General features: G+C 41.3%; 1 protein-coding gene across 1 annotated transcript in view; it reads right to left on the minus strand.

The window, feature by feature from the left end:
- BIRC6 (baculoviral IAP repeat containing 6) overlaps positions 1-17,478 on the minus strand; it is a 241,574-nt gene that overhangs the window by 92,786 nt on the left and 131,310 nt on the right. Inside the window, exons 44-50 of the mRNA XM_089529449.1 lie at positions 16,809-16,942; positions 15,774-15,901; positions 13,174-13,736; positions 11,408-11,583; positions 10,022-10,118; positions 7,738-7,932; positions 6,057-6,257 (exon numbers count right to left, since the gene is read on the minus strand). Of these exons, the coding sequence (XP_089385575.1) occupies positions 6,057-6,257; positions 7,738-7,932; positions 10,022-10,118; positions 11,408-11,583; positions 13,174-13,736; positions 15,774-15,901; positions 16,809-16,942 (1,494 nt within the window). The remainder of the gene's footprint in view (positions 1-6,056; positions 6,258-7,737; positions 7,933-10,021; positions 10,119-11,407; positions 11,584-13,173; positions 13,737-15,773; positions 15,902-16,808; positions 16,943-17,478) is intronic.

Here is a 17,478-nt window from a genome sequence, read left to right on the forward strand (position 1 = left end):
ATAGCCCTTCAGATAGTCTGGACCCAAGCTGCTTAGGGCTTTAAAAGTCAAAAACAGCACTTTGAATTCTGTTCAGAAATGGACTGGCCAGTGCATCATTTCAGCAGGGGAGTCACATGATACCTGTAGCCAGCCCCAGTCTACAGCCTGGCTACAACACTTTGGAACCACTGAAGTTCCTGAATAGTTCCCAAATGCAGCCACATGTAGAGTGCATTGCAGCAATAGAAATGGGATGTAGTCAAGGCATGTGTCACAGTAGCTCAAAGAACAGATGCACCTGGTGCACTAGTTTTAAATATGCAATTGGACTCCTGGCCACACCCGAAACCTGGGTATCCAGGCTCAGATCCAAACCCAGGAACACACCCAAGCTGCGAACCTGACATTTCAAGGGGAGTGTAACCCCATCCAACAAAAGCAGAATCCCTATTCCCTTATCTGCCTTCTGACTGACCAATAACAATGCCATAAAATTCACTTTATATGTTAGAATATTTTTGTGCAGATCAGAAATGGTTCCATCATGTCCAAGAGCCCAGTGTAATTTCTGCTGTTATTAATGGCTAAAATCTTCCCTTCATGAACTGTAAGGTATGACCTTTTCAGGAGAAACCCTAAACCACTAGGTAAAGAAAGGATTGTTGTTTATTGTTGTTTGTGTCTTGATGGAGAAAAGGCAGATTGGCGTCTTGGCAACATCCAATCTGAGGCTGGTATTAGCCAATGGGAGTTTAGCCAAGAAAAGGTGGGTGCTATTCCCAAGTATCACTGGATCTCCCAGGGCCAGCCGTATAACACCAGTACTATAAGATCTTCATTGGCTGCCTATTCGCTTCCGAGCGCAATACAAGGTGTTGGTTATCACCTATAAAGCCTTAAATGGCTTGTGCCCAGGGTACTTTGAGGACCGCCTCTCTCCATACAATCCGCCCCGCGCACTCAGATCGGCTGGGAAGCAACTGCTGAGAGTTCCAGACTCGAAATATGCCACAACAACGCAGAGGGCCTTTTCCATCTCGGCCCCCCAGCTCAGGAACTCGCTTCCCGGTGAGCTCCGCTCGGCCACCTCCCTTGACCTGTTTAAGAAAGGGTTAAAAACCTTTCTGTTTCAACAAGCTTTCCCCTAACTGTCCCCAATGCAGTCTCTCCTTCCCCTCATTGTCCCCCTCATTGTTATTGTTTCTTATATATCTTAGCTAGCTGGATATTGTTATGGTAATCTGTGTTTTGCCATTATAATGTAATTTTTGCTGTTTTTATTGTGATTTTATGCTGTAATGGTATTTTCTGTAACCCGCCTTGATCTGTGGAAAGGCGGGCTATAAATAAATATTTTATTATTTTATTTATTATTATTATAAATAGGAAGAGAGGAATGTTTATGAGGGAGATGGGGCATTATTATTATTAAACTTTATTTCTAAAGCGCTGTAATTATACACATTACATAGGAAACAGATAGAGAGAGAGCTCTGAGTTAGAGTTAGAGGTTTATTAGACTCTGAGGGGTTTTAACAGCCAAGGTGGCTGAGATACACTGGTGAAAAGGGGTAGTGGGAAGGGGTTTGAGTACCCAGGTTGACCTAAAAAGAGGTCATGTGTGGAAAGTGAATTGGTGTGGCTGGAAAAGGCAAAAAGTAGCAACAAAGTTTTAAAGTTCAGAGTCTAGTCAAAAATCCTATGTCAGCATTTATATCTGTATGCAAATGTGCTTAAGTATCACTAATTTGAGAACAGAGATCTGGGAGGGGGGAGGAAATTACAGGCCAGTTAACTCAATGTCATTTCATGTGAATTCATTAGAAGCATAAACACAAAATTATCAGGCATCCAGAAAAACAAGTATTGCTGAAGAAGAATCAAACTGGTTTCTACAAAGTTAAATCTTATCTCACTAATCTTTTACAACTCTTCAAAAGTGTCAAGAAGCATGTACACAGGGTTAATCAGGTGGGCACACTACATTTGGAACCTCCTAAAGGCTTTTCACAAAAACTCTTAAGCAGCCCTAAACTATAATACTGTTAAGGGAATCCACTGTGGACAGCAGCTAACCACTGCATATGGGAAGTCCATATCCAGGACTTGGAATGAAGATGTGTGCTCCCAGAAACAGGTATGTTAAGGCGTACTGCCTTTCGTACTGGAGGTGAAATATAGCCCTTGTCATTGACAGAAGCTTTTCCTTTAAGTTTTAAGTTATTAAAATTTTAAAACAGTTTAAAACTGTTTAATTTTTATATTGTTTTTAGTTGTATGCCACTCTGAGTCCCATCACTAAGAAGGATGATTGGAAATCAAATAAATAAAAGTCTTATCCACCACAAATTTGTCTAATCTAATTATTTTAAAATCATCCAAGATGGGAGCCATTGCTACATCTTGTGCTAGCAGATTCCACATACTGACTATGTTCTGTGTAAAATACTTGGCTTTTCTTTATTCTGAATCTCCCAACATTCATTTTCAGTTAGCAACTTTGAATTCTGGTACCTATATGAGAGAAGGATATCAGTTTCTCTTCTTCACTTTGATCATGAGATAGAACAGGACCTCTAATGGGTCAGAGAAATGGGAGCAGGAAGTTAAAAGAGATGGCATGTTTTCACAATGGAGGGATGTAAATGTTAGGCTGCCCTAAGAATCTGGAATCAATGTTTTAAAGCATGGTTATAAATGATCTGATGTCAGCAGTAAGGTTGCTAAGTACCAAATTTATGTAACATGGACTGTGAATAGCAACAAAAGGATATCTCCAAACTCTGTGAGCAGATAATAACTCTAGTTTTAAGTATAATGTATATTATACTTAATAATGTACACGGGGACAACACCTGCCATCTTCATTTTCTTATAAACAATGATGAAGTTTGAGGAAGAGGTGAGTGACTAGGAAAAAGATATTGGGGTCATAATAGGTTAAGGTAAAATTGTAAATGTTCACCTGCTATGTAGCATCTATCAAAAATACAAACACTCACGTTTTAAAAACAGGTTACAATCTTTAGTGGGTATGACAGATATTCAGATGCAAATGCATGGCTTGAAGAAATTAATAAATAGAATTTCTTCTCTCATTTTCATAATACCCAAAACCTAGGATCACCTAATAAATTTGAGTGGTGAGAGGTTCAACACAGATAAAAGGAAGTATTTTAAACAAATAAACTATTTGAACTTGCTACCCTAAGATGTGGTGATGGCCAGTAAGCTACATCCACGGATTATTTATCCACTGAGTGAAGCATCCACAGCTTGAAAATGTTTAAAAAAAGTATAAATTCCAAATATCAAACCTTGATTTTCCATTTTATACAAGGGACATCATTTTGTTATGCCATTATATTTAATGAGACTTCAGCATCCACTGATTTTGTTATCCACAGGGGATCCTGGAACCAAATCCTAGTGGATAACAAGGGTCCACTGTATATATCTTCAGAAAGGGATGAAAAATCCATAAAGAAGGCTGTCACTAGCTACTAGTCATGATGGGTACATGCAACCTCTAGAATTAAAGGCAGCATGCATCTGAACATCAGTTGCTGAGGAACAACAGTTGGAGAGGCTATTACCTACATTTCTTGTAGTGGCCAGTAGAAACCAGTGGGAGAAATGGGATGCTTAACTGAATAGGCCTCTGATTCAATCAGCAGAACTTTTTATATTAATGAACAGTCTTCCTTAACAAAGGAAGGCATGCCATCCATCAAGTTAAACACTTCTACAATTCAAAGTAACCTGCAGCAATATCACATTAAGTCCTCAACTATGCTTCAAAAGACAACTATTGAACTATCTTGAAAATGCTGTTAGCTGAAACAACAGAGTTGACTTTATGTACATATACAATGGACTCTCCATATTGGTGGGCTGGTGATCTGAGGATATGACTGCCCATGGATCATTATGTCCCATATTATTCAAACAGTGGTACATGCACTCAGACATGCTAATGCATCCACCACCAATGAATAATACAGGGCTTGAACATTTGCATTTTTTGACATCAGTGGGGGAGGCTGAACTGAATCCCCACAGATGGTATAGGTCCACTCTACAATGGACAGATTAATCTCATTAGCTGCTATTCTATAGAGCTCTATTTGCAGAATGAGAGGCTGCACTGTACAATGCCTTATGGGCACCTCCTCCCAAACAAAATTCAGCATCAAGAAAGTCAACATCTATGCCATATTATGAGATATAATAGGTTAGAGAAGAAAAAAGGAGAGAGTTTGAGATAGAAAGCAGAAATTGGGAGTAAAAAATATAAACTGCAGTGAGTGACAAAGAAAGTGACCTCATCCCTAACAAATTTCTGCTGTATTTTCCAGATTTTTGTCAGAAAGCTTCCAACCAATCCACTTTCTAGTTTCAAGTCTACACAGTGTCACAAGGTGTTAAAATAAATATATTGGCCTGTTTCAGACTGCCAAAATAAAGCTGCTTCTGGTCTCTTTGGAGGTATGCTGTTTAAATGATGCATGCATCCTAAGAATCCGGAAGCTGCACCAAAGCTGCACTCCAGTGCTTAGGAATGGAGTGTGGCTTTGGCGCGACCTCAGGACTCTTAGGACCCATGCATTATTTAAATAGCATACCTCCAAAGAGACCCGAAGCAGCTTTATTTTGGCAGTCTGTAACAGGTCATTGCATATGACCAAGCATACAGATTCATCAGACCAAGATTGTTACACTTGAACCAGCACACTGAATGCCATCCTTATCTAGTAATAATGTTCCTCCACCTTAAAATGCTACTGTGGGCCTTAATAGCATGAAATCAAAGTACTATGTCCACTGGAGACTTCTGGAGTGTGATTATCTCCTTCTGAGCTGATTTTTGTTTCACTCATTACCAGCGCTAGAGGCTTTGGGGGTACTGTAAAAAGGCTTTGGTAGGCCACACAATTCCCACCCTTGGCCTATGAGATAAATCAGGGGTAGGCAACCTTTTTGAGTTGGGGGCCAGGTTGCTGTCCCTCAGACAACTGGGGGGCCGAAGCCGGGGGTGGAGCTTCCACCCTCCAGGGGCGGAGCCACATGCCAGGGGTGGAGCTTCCACCTTCTGGGGGCAAAGCCACATGCCAGGGGTGGAGCCACACACTGGGGGTGGAGCTTCCACCGAAGCATCATCATCATCATCATCATCATCATCACCACCACCACCACTATCATTGTTACAGCAGACCTTTGTTACAGCACTTTGGAAAGTCACACTGTCTCACCTTCATAAATAATAAAAATAATGAAATGAAATAAAAAGCGATAATAAAAATAATGAAATAAAAAAACAAAAATAAGTGTTATATATTTTTAAGAATTAATGGAAAAAACCCAAGGCAGACCTGAAATGACTCACCTTTCCACCTCCTCCCCCTCTTTCTCCTCCTCCTCCTCCTCCTCCTCTTTCTCATTGAGAGGGCATTTTGCAGAAAGAACACCCAGGGCAAGTAGTAAAGTTACAAGCAAGGAAATTACTAAAATGCAATTGAAAATAAACTGCAGCAAGCATGCACACAGTTTCAACCCAGAAAAGCCACAAGTTGGTGAGAGAGCATTTTGCAGAAAGAACACCCAGCTAACCCCCTCCCCCAATGAATCAACCTCTCGCCTTGCTGTGGCTGCAGCTGCTGCTCTGGCTCCCTTTCTCCCTCGCTCTGTACTCCTTCCTTCTGCCTCCTCCTCCTTTCCCTGCTCTTAGGGAGGAGGAGGAGGAGGAGGAGGGCGGAGGGCGAGGTGGAGCCTGCTGCAGCCCCTGGAGCCCTGTTGGAGTGCTCCAGGGGCTGCACCGGGCCTACTAGATGGGCGCCGCCATTTTGTTTTTCAAAATGGCAGCCGAAGTATCGCATGACCTTTGCCATCCTGAGGTCACGCGAGACTTTGGCCGCCATTTTGAAAAACAAAATGGCGGTTGGAGCGGTGCGAAAACGGGGGAAATCGGCGGCAGGACTGTGCAGGGGCTGATAGGAAGGCCTTGGCGGGCCGGATCCGGCCCGCGGGCTGCAGGTTGCCGACCCCTGAGATAAATGATACATAATTATACATACTTGCAAGAGATGCAAGATGAGGCTGAATGTGAATTTCTTTTAACAGCACTGCAGCAGGAAGATGAATTGTAAGGTCACACCAGGCTTCCTCAGGCAGAAAAATGTAAGACCATGCAGCAGATCGAGCTCTTCTGTGGGGTGGTGTTGCCTGTAGCAATACTTCTGCAGGCTGGGCTGTAGGACTGCTTGATGTAATCGAACCTTTAGCAAACAACAGCCATTAATACATACATTAAGCAGAAGGATTTCAAAGATAAGAACACAAACACCTCAGATAATTAAAAAAACAAAAAGGAAACAGTAAGCCTCTAATTAAGAAGGGGTGAATTCAGATCCAGAAAAGTGGTGGGGTTAAAATTGGGACAGAAGCATCCAATTCTGTATCATGTTGAAGAGACCTTGTGGTTAAATGCCTGTACTGCAGCCACTCACTCACAAGCCATAAGATTAATAGATAGATCTTGTAACACCTATGTACTTATTCTACAGACTAACACAGCTATATCTTTGAATTAAACCATAAGGTTGCGAGTTCAATACCAGTCCAGGGACTCAAGCTCAACTCAGGCTTACATCCTTCCAAGGTCGCTACAATGAGTATCCAGATTGTTGGGGGCAATTAGCTTACACTTTGTAAACTGCTTAAAGGAGTGCTTAAGTGCACTCATAAGCGGTACTTGCTATTGCTATGTTCCCAACAATTCATACATTGTTATGCAATAATTTTTAACTTATCCTCCTTATAAAGTAAGTTCTTACTATAATTTGTTCTTATCAATTTGCATTCTCCAAAATAGAATGTAAACAACTGTTCTTTGCTCTTCTAAACTCTTTTCATTTGGTGCTTTGGCTTTAGATGAATAATAAGTCTGAGACAAGTGATTATATTACTGACATATGTAAGCTACTCTGTCACCCACATTTTTTTGGCAGGATGGCTAAAATTCAGATTAAAAAATTGATCAAATTAAAGAAACTAAACGTTCAGAATCTGGGTGAGGTTGCATGTTAAACAGCCTTAAGATACTTTACATGATGTGGCAAACCTTGCAAAAGGATGAACGTAGATGTGATGGGGAAAACTGAGGTTGTTGCCCCCAACTACAGCCTTTTGTATTTTTAAATGGCCCTGAGCTTCCCTCAGTCTGGTGATCTCTCTCTCTCTCTCTTTCTTTCTTATGTATACGAATGATATGTTTTGGCCAATTAAGGACAATGACTTAGATGAGCACAGTATATTTTGTGTTTGTGTATGTATGTATACATGCTTGAAAATATTTATTTTAGTACTTTAAAATGATTCAGAAAATGCTTCAAAACCTTTAAAATGCTTCAGTTATAGTTCAAAAATATATTTCCATAGTGCCTAGGCCCAGCAGGTGTGACCTTTTGAGGGTAGCACAAAGAGGTACGGTTCCATCATGCCTAGGCCCCCTGCTGTCTCAAATGTGACAGCTATGAGAACAGCAGTCAGCATCTACTGGAAATCTCCTCCCCACTGTCATCCCCTTTTCCATGGGTGTCATGTCTTTTTAGATTGTAAGCCTGGGCAGGAAACTGTCAAACTAATGGTTGTAAAACACTCATGTGAAGTGCCATGTACACTGATGTTGCCATATAATGAAATAAGGATGACAAAATGGTAATAACAATAATAATTTGATGGTGGCACATAACATACCCAATGGTGCAAAATTGTGGATTCCCTCTGCATTATCAGGCTCGGACGCTAGCACTCTTGCTTTCAGACTACTATCTGTTGCCTTGCTAGGACCAGAGTCTAAGAATTTCATAATAGTTGAAACCATGCTTCTTGCTGTGTTCACAATGGCTCTAGTGCTGGTTACCATGTTATTGCAAATCAGTTGAACACCTCCTATAAATGAAACAGAAAGATAATTCATGTTGTGACTAATAATATGTCCAATCACAGTCTGATTAGTTCAGATAAAACAACTAAATTATGATTTACTGAGGCCCAGTAATTAAGAAAGTCTGTAATATGAGGAGAGTAGGTCATAAACCTGATAGTTCTATGTGTTCAGGAATTTCATGCCAAACCTTAATTTGACATTATGTCCAAACTTCTTCTTGTTGTTGTTGTATGCCTACAAAAAATATCTGACCTATGGCGACCCTAAGGTGGATTTCTGGGACTAACTGTGGGACTCACCCAAGGTCACTTAGTGCAGGGGTCAGCAACCCCCGGCCCGCGGGCCATATGCGGCCTGCGGAGGCGGCGGGACCGGCCCCAGCCCGGTCCTTCCGCCGCCGCCGCCGCCAGCCCCAGCCCAGTCCTGCCACCGCTGCCGTGGCCTCCTCCTCCTCCTCTGGGCCTCCAAGCTCCCCTTGGCCCTTTATGAGCGGTGGTGAGGAGGACGAAGCCTGGCTTCATCCTCCTCTTTGCCGCCACCCTTAAAGGGCCAAGGGCAGCTTGGAGGCCCAGAGGCCTCCAGGCTGCCGCCGGCCCTTTTTCTGCAGCGCCGGGGGCGAGCAGGACGAGGGCAAGCCTCGTCCTCCTCACCCCCGCTGCTCTTAGAGAGCCAGGGGCAGCCTGGAGGCCTCTTGGCTTCCAAGCTGCCCCTGGCCCTTTAAGAGCAGTGGGCCCTGGGGGGAGCCCGCGGAGGCGGCATGCCGCTTCCGCAGGCTCCATTTCAGCCCGTGCGGCCCCAGGCCTCTCCCTCCAGAGGGAGGCCTGGGACCGCACGGGCCGGGAAGGGGCCCGTGGAAGCGGCCTGCCGCTTCCCTGGGCTCCCCCCATGGCCCATGCGAGGCCGCTGCCTTCTCCCTGGCCTGGCCTGGCCGCCTCCGTGGCTGACGGAGGAGCCCAGGCCGGGGAGAAGGGAGCCTGCCCTCGCCGAGGCCGCTGCCTTCTCCCCGGCGTGGCTGCCTCCGTGGCTGCCGGAGGGGGCCAGGCCGGGGAGAAGGGAGCCTGGCCTCGGTGAGGCCGCTTCCTTCTCACCGGCCCTGACAGCCGCAGAGAGGAAGGGAAAGGGGAGGGGGTCCCCCTGCCCTTTCTCTCCCTTCCCACGGCTGCCTGACAGCGGCGGAGAGGAAGGGAAGGGGGCAGGGGAAGAGGAGGAGGAGGAGGGAGGGAGGAAGAGGAGGGAAGAAGTAAGGAGGAAGAGGAGGAGGGAGGAGGAGCAGGGAGGAAGGAAGGAGGAAGAAGGAGGAGGAGGGAGGAAGGAAGGAGCAGGAGGAGGAGGAGGAAGAAGAGGAGGAGGAGAAGGATTTCCATTCCATTTGGTGAGTGTGACTTTCCAAAGTGCATTTCTGTGTATTTTCAGTGCTTTTAATGCTAAAAGGTCTGCTTTGGCAATGATAGTGGTGATGATGAGATGATGATGATGATGATGGTGATATTGATATCAGCCAGCTTCTGAGGCCCAAATGTCCTCCATTTTGATCATGCCTAACAAACATGCATTTATATTAACATTTTTAAAAAAAATCATCAAAATTTTTTTGCATGTCCTCCATTTTTTTAAAAAATGTGTCCTACATTTGAAAATGTCCTATATTATTTAATTATTTGTTTTTTGGCTTTGGCCCCCCAGTTGTCTGAGGGACAGCAACCTGGCCCCCAGCTCAAAAAGACTGCCTACCTCTGATTTAGTGGGTTCCCGTGGTTGAATTGGGATTTGAAACCTGGTCACCCAGAGTTGTAGTCCAACACTCAAGCTACTACACCAAACTGGCTCTCATGTCCTAACTACATAAGCATTTATATCAAAAGTTCCTAGGACATGTTCCAAGCAGGCATGTAAGGAACAGTGTGAGGCTACTGAGACAGACCTACTGGACCACCGTTCCTTATGCTCTTGCTGGTCAGAGAACAGAGTTTCAGCTGAAGCTCAGTTGCACAGATGGAGGGTGGGGACTCTTACTACATGCAAATATGTTTTTGTTCCTGAAGAAGGCAGTTCAGACTGCAAACCCATCTCAGAAGATAGGATGTCACTTACCCATATCATGAAATGCTTTTAGGGCCTCGCTGGTATCCAATACTCTCAAAATGAACCACAGTAATGGCTCAGACAACTGGCAAGTAGCAAGGGAACCCTAATAGAAATGCAAAGAATTATATAGTTATAAGTATACATTATTATACTATGTTGAGTTAAACAGACAGGCTGATGATTTTTAAGCAATGCATTTCTTTTCATAGTCTATTTCTTCTTAGGGAAAAATGAATGTCAGATCCCTCGTTTGTATTGTTTTCTCACCCTAAATATTAATCAACAGAAGGTGCACCCAACTCTTACAATATTTTATTTTATATCCTGTTTTGACTGTGTGGATGGACCAACTTGTTTGACATAACATCCAAACAAATAGGTTCAAATGACACAAACAGTTTAGTTATGCCAAGCATTGTTGAGAAGGCAAACCTCATTTAAGGGATAATTGCAAGATTCTCACTATTATGGCCAGATTCTGCTCACGCAGATGCACTGAATCATCCCAAACAGTGGATTGCATCAGCACCACACTACCCAATAGCCTTCCATACATTTCTTGATGCCCTACCCCAACCCTGGATGGGATATTTCCTCCAAAAATGTTTTAAAAGTCAGTTGTTGGCAAAGCCGGGAAAAGTTTAACATAAATATATGATTAAATTGGATAGCTAAAATATAGACAATGTCATAAGTGCTGCAAAAAGACCGCCCATACCACTTTGCCTTTACCTGATCTATTGTACAAGTCACACATTCACCAATTGTATTTGGCCATTTTGTGGTAAATATCAAACTGAAAGTGATTTCAGGTATGATGAGGACACCATAATGAACATAAAAAAAATTATTAGGAACACAAATATATGTCAATCTAAATTTTGAAGGCAGGCAGTAGGGATAGTGAAGGGATAAATCACAATCTCTATCTGAACTAAGAGCATTTCCTTGATTTCACAACTGCCATGTGAAATACAGTATTCTCAACCAATGAATACTAAAGCCAGCAATAGAATCAATACATCTGAATTTATTAATATTCAAGAACACTAGAAAAATGAAACTCTCCTACAGTTTTCAAGACACAGAAGGGACAAAATGATTCTTCACTTCTGCTTCTTTCTTTTTGTACCACCCAAAGTTGTAGGCTGATTCTTGAAATGGCCACATTTGAGGAAATGATAGGGTGGGGGACACTGGTAACCCAAGACCTCGCCTTGCCACTGACTGCCACACAGGAATGCATAGTGTATGCCAACCACAAGAGAAAGGAGGGACAAAGAACCTCTACATCCACATATCAATCTGCTATAGTTGCCCATGCAAAGAGCTTTGATAGATCTTTGTGGGGCAAAGGATCAAAACCATTAAAAATAAACTATAAATACTTACTTGTCTTCCCATATATCCACAGGCCATATAGGTGAGAATAGGCTGCAGCATCACTTGCACTGTAGTGGCTTTTTTACTAAGTGTTGTTAGTATGGTAAATAAACCATCCCCAACTGATATGGCATCCAATCCACCATGAAAATTCTCATGTTTTGTAAGATGCAAACCACTTGCTCCTAGGAGTAATAAAATATATCTGTATTAATTTGAGACAAAGAAATTATCTTTACTAACTACTCAGATATTCCCACATTTAATCATGCAGGCAAAGGGATCTTGTAGCACCTTTGAGACTGAGAGAAAAAAAGAAGATGGAAAGATAAGCTTTTGTAGACTTAAGCCTACTTCCTAAGATACATGGAGTCAAGGCCTAGGAACACACCTTTATGAGCAGGCTGTATGTGTGACCAGTAATTGTAATGTAAAACTTGTGGGTATGGAGATGCAGTGACAAATTCAGTACTAACAATAGTTTTGGGGGGACAAAGGCAGGAGGAGGGGTGTTACATACTAATCCAGACTAACATGACTATGTCTCTGAACTGAATCATGTATGTTTTTCAATTATTGCAAAATATTAGAACTGTAGCCTTGTAGTCTCCTGAAAAAGAGATAACATGCAAAGCAAACATAATGTATCTGTATTTGGCACAAGAATAAAAATATAATATAAAAGGGGATTTTTAATCATTTACAAAGTTAAACACTTTTCATTGTTCAGCAGCAAATCAATAGCAAGTTACTAGAGTTTCTCCCCTTGTTCACGCTGCTGGAGTCAAATAAAACTAAAACAGTAAGACTTTTTCCTGGAAATCAGCCCTACTGAGCTTACTCACAGTGCACCAGCAGTATGCAAGCTATATACCAGACAATCCCCAGATATTCAATTATTATAGGGCAAGTTTTCTTTGGAAGCAAATTGTTTTAATTTTCTTTTAAAAAAACAAGAAGTTGATTTTACCTAGACATTAATAGATCTTGTTGCATTACTGTCTGTGGTGCCATCCTTAATCTCTATCCATAGTAGGTTAGCTGGCACCAATCTTTCAAATGACCTCTTAAGATCTTCCGATTTTTCTCTGAATTTCCATGGGTTAGAATTCAGAGACATAGCTGTATTAGTCTTGAGTATCAGTATGCAAAGGGATCTTGTAACACTTTTGAGACTAACTTCATGAAAGAGGTTGCCACATAAGCTTTTGTAGACTTGGTCTACTCTCCATGCATCTGAGGAAGTAGACCAAGTCTCTGAAAGCTTATGGTACAACCTTTTATGAGGTTAGTCTCAAAGGTGCTACAAGATCCCTGTGCATACTGTGGATTTCCAATTACTGTTTTTTATGGTCTCGACTGTTTTCCTATTCCTTAATGGATCACTGTATTGTAAGATTTGTTATTTTACTGCATTGCATTTACATGTTTTGGGTGGTCTTTTGGATAAAAGGTAGGCAAGAAAATTTTTAAATAAATATTTTCCTCCCATATAAAATGATTTAGAATAAAATATTTCTACAAGTTCTGTAAGTTGGCCTAAGCTATGTGACATTACCTGAAATATGTCCAAGTACTTCAACCTAAAACCGAGAGCTAACAGTTTGTCAATTTCTGTGCCTAATAATAATACTTGACTCTGTAATATGTTGGCAAAAAGATATAACTATACTGATAACTGTATACAGTATAAGGTTATTTGAGGGGTTTTTCTGAAAATAAGCAGGATGTGTAATTCAAGAAGCAATAAATGAATTAACTTTTAAAATACTTACCAATTATCATTGCCATTGCACTGCTGTTACACTGGCCCAAAGCAGACAGAATCTGGCTCATAATCTGTTGGTTAGCTAACACTAGGTCAGCAACATAGGCAGTTGAGCCTTGAGTACTGCCAATGTTTCCATTGCTATCTTTTCCACCAGAAACCTTTTCTTCATCAGAAACACTATCTGTAGTGCTGTTGGCTACCTGAGCTCGAGCACTATATTCTCTGTTGCTGGAAAGTGGCAGCTGCACTAGAATATTGACCAGCTTGAGCAAATCAAACATGAGCTGATCCCTTGTCATCTCTCCACAGACTGCTTTGGCATCCCCTGGCCGAATTATATTAGCAAAAAGTCCTCCAAAACATGCTCGAGCACCCACTGAACTGTCGGACCCACTGCGAGACATCACTTTGTCAGCACATGTAATGTAATGATGCACCAAAAATGTGATGGATTCAATAACAGCAGAAATGGTGCTCACGGAAACAACTTCAAAATTCTGTTCAAGTGTAAATTCCAGAAGCTTCACTTGTGCATCTAGAGGTCCCTGGCCAGTTTGGAAAGCACCCCTAGAAATAAATATAATTAAAATTATGATAACTTCAGTTCATAAAAATCAACAATGTATTTGCACTAAGGACAGATGAGTAATATAATTATTGTCTGTTCAAGCCTTTTAATTTTTTTACTTTGAACATTGCATTTTTAAAAATTACTTACAGTACTATCTGACTATTAGGTAGAAAGCAGGGTATAATTTTTGAAGATTTAAATAACAGGTTATTTGTTCTGACAGAAGAGTAGGGAAAGAGACTTGAGTCCTAGCTTTGAGAACAGCATTTCTGTTCAAGACAAAGACAGTCCCTAAGTGATGATTCTGATTTTGCAGCCTTATCAGATTGTGAGCCTATTTTTTTAAAAAACAAACAAAACAAAACTCAATTTTTGGTACTTTTTAAGGACATGATTTCCTAACATAGACAGTCAGTTTGATACTGTTTGTGCCTGATCTTCTGAACCTTATAACTGTGATTCCGCCCTGCCACTTTGTTCTTGTTGTTGTTGGCTGCCCTCAAGTCAGCCCTGACTCATGGTGACCCTGTGGATGAGACATTTCCAAGACTCTGTGTCCTCTGCTCTGCTTACCTCCTGCAGATTCAGACCTGCGTTCTCTCTGAGTCTATCCATCTAGTATGAGGTTTTCCTTTCTTTCTACTCCCCCCACCTTTCCTAGCATTATTGTCTTTCCTAATGAGTCATGCCTTCTCATGATCTGGCCAAAGTATTACAGCCTCAGTTTGGTCATCTTGGCTTACAGGGAGATTTCAGACTTGATCTGTTCAATGCATTTGTCTTTCTGGCTGTTTATGGTATCCTTAAGCACCATCTCCAGCATCAAATCTCAAATGTACTGATTTTCTTTTTCTTCACTTTTTTCACCTTCCTGCTCCCACATCTGTACATGGCGATGGGGAATACAATGGCTTGGACAATTCCAATTTTAGTAGTGCTCTGTTGTATATCTTTACTCTTTAGGACTTTTTCTAGCTCTTTCATGTCTGCCCTTCCCAGCCCTAGTCTTCTTATGATTTCTTGGCTGCAGACTCCAGTCTGATCGATGTTTGATCTAGGTACAGAAAATCTTTTACTATTTCGATTTCCTCATTGTCTAGGGGGGATTTATGTAGATCCTATGTGGTCATTATTATATGTCTTTATGTTCAGCATTAATATATCCCTTGCAATTCCTTCTTTGACCTTCCTGTCACTTTTCTGAGTGCGATTTGGCTATGTGCCTCAACACTCAATGCCTCCTCAGCATAAAACAGGAATCATTTCACGATTCCTGTGTTTCATCAACTTTTGACATTTGCCCTTTTTCCTATTTCAATCATATTGACAAAAATTCACTGTGTGCATTTCACAATCATGAGGCAATAATCACCACGTGCCTTAACTGTGGAATACAATCCATCTGAATGACATTTCCATGGCTACCACAGATCTTATTTGCTGTTTAACTTTATCTCTGTTGTCAGTAGTGGTGCACCCAAAAAAATATTTCCTGAGTCTCTGAAGCCATGTTTACTGAAACATAAATGTCCTGTGGGAAAACTGTAGGAAGGACTTTGTCTTTATTGCCCCCAAAGTGGAGCATTTTCCATTTTGCACTGTTCTTTGTCAGCAGTCTTGCCGTAATGGACATCTCCTGTATGAACTTTTAAAAACCTTGATGGCTACTCTCAAATGACACATTACCAGCAACAGAAACAAAGCACTTGGATGTGATAGACTCACTGTGATTTGAAGCAAGTACTTGATAATTTGAAAAGAATCTGGTGGTGGAATGTCTGGCTGTGCAGGTGCAAACACTATTTGAGCTATTTTGTGGTACCTGACCAATGAGTCCTTAACAACCAAACTCTCAAGATTGTTGTCAAACTCAGCATCTGTCCACAAAACTGTTAAACTGCCTGGTTTCACCATTCTTGCAGGTGTTGTTTCGCCCTTTCTTTTCTAAATCCAATCCTACTTGTATGTTTGTCAAGACATCAATCCAACTTCAAAACCTTACATAGAACTATTCATTAGAAATAAAACTTTACCTCTCAGTTGAAAGAATATGTATCAATTTTAATAAAAATTCACTGAACATCTGAGGGCATGTTGAAGAAAGGTGCACTTGTAAACGTGTAAGAAACTCTTGCATAGCTTGAGTAGCTGTTGGGCCAACCTAGGAAAAGAGATTTGTGGAGATATTTGCATTAAACTCAAAAGAATTACATTTTCTGTAATAATTCTATAGCCCCTGCTACAGTATGGATGATAAAAGTCTTACAATTATAAGCAAGGAGAGTAAAAATCATGCCCTGCACAAAATTCAATGGTGCACAAAGTTCTGAATAGGCATTTGTAGGATTGTAGTATTAAATCTCAAACCTACAGACCAGCCACATTACTTAAATGTTTAACCAAACTCTGCATAATAATCAAAAGGAGCTATGACTACTTTGGAAAACTGCATGGCTTTACAGATAGCCATGCAAACTGTCTTAGGTAACGTAATTATTTCCAATCAAGCTAAAATCAGAGCTAGTCCTATAAGATGCACTCATGTACTCCAGCAAGCAGACAAATGTTTAACATCTATCTAGAAAACTGTTGTGGAAATGAAACAAAAACTGCTATTATGCTGAAGAGCAGGGTTTGACAAAGAGAGGCTTGGAGGCCGCAGGTGGCCCACCAGAGCTGTTTTTGTGCACCCAGCCTCTCCCAGAGTCAAAAGATTTATTTACTCTGGAATGTCCCAAAATGTTCTGGGAGAGTGGAATATATATATATATATATATATATATATATATATATATATATGCATGCGCCCAGGAAAACCAAGACATGTTCCCATGTCCATTAGTGGGCATACGGGAACAAAAAAAAATCTGATTATTTTTGCAGAAGTAGGTGAGGTGAGAGGTTAGGCCCTCTAATAGCTCTGGGATGGCTAATGCAGCACCCTAGTCTAACACAGTTGCCCACTCCTGCTGTAGACAAAAAAGAAAAAATGAGCTTTTTATTGTCTTGATGTGAGCAGAATAACAACCATATTTCGTGATAGCTAGTAATGCAATTATAATTATTACCTGTGGACTATGTTGATTTGTTCCATGAGGACTGGTTCCAGAAAGAAACTTCACTAAAACATGAATCAGGTTGGGATCTGATACCAACAGTTGGGCAGTACTTTCCTGAGATGTTATGGCACTGCTGAGACCAGCTGTAAACAGTTTTAACAAGTTTTTTTTAAATGTCATATAATAAAATTTGCATATCCTACAAAGCACAACTAATCTCTGCAAGATGCTACAGGAACAAAGTTGAATGTTGTAAATTTTTCTGTGACAATCTTTTCCCAAAACGGTAAAATGCTGTTGTTGCTCCCTGCCATGTTATATTAACTATTACTGGTAGTTCTTCATCCTCTACCCCCTATTTTATCCCTTATACATATGGAGCCCTGGTGGCGCAGTGGTTAAATGCCTGTACTGCAGCCATTCACTCAAAACCACAAGGTTGCGAGTTCAAGACCGCAAAAGGGCCCAAGCTCGACTCAGGCTTGCATCCTTCCGAGGAGGGAGCTAAAATGAGTACCCAGACTGTTGGGGGCAAATTAGCTTACTTGCTAATTAGCTTGCTTGCTGTTCACCGCTATGATCTTTGGAATAGCGGTATATAAAAACAAACAAACAAACAAACCTATGTATACATAGACACCAGATCCTGTCTGATTTTGGAAGTAAAGCAGTGTCAGCC

Source organism: Sceloporus occidentalis, unplaced genomic scaffold, assembly GCF_023333645.1.
Source record: "Sceloporus occidentalis isolate IW3139 unplaced genomic scaffold, rSceOcc1.0.p SCAF_6, whole genome shotgun sequence".
Classification (NCBI taxonomy): domain Eukaryota; kingdom Metazoa; phylum Chordata; class Lepidosauria; order Squamata; family Phrynosomatidae; genus Sceloporus; species Sceloporus occidentalis.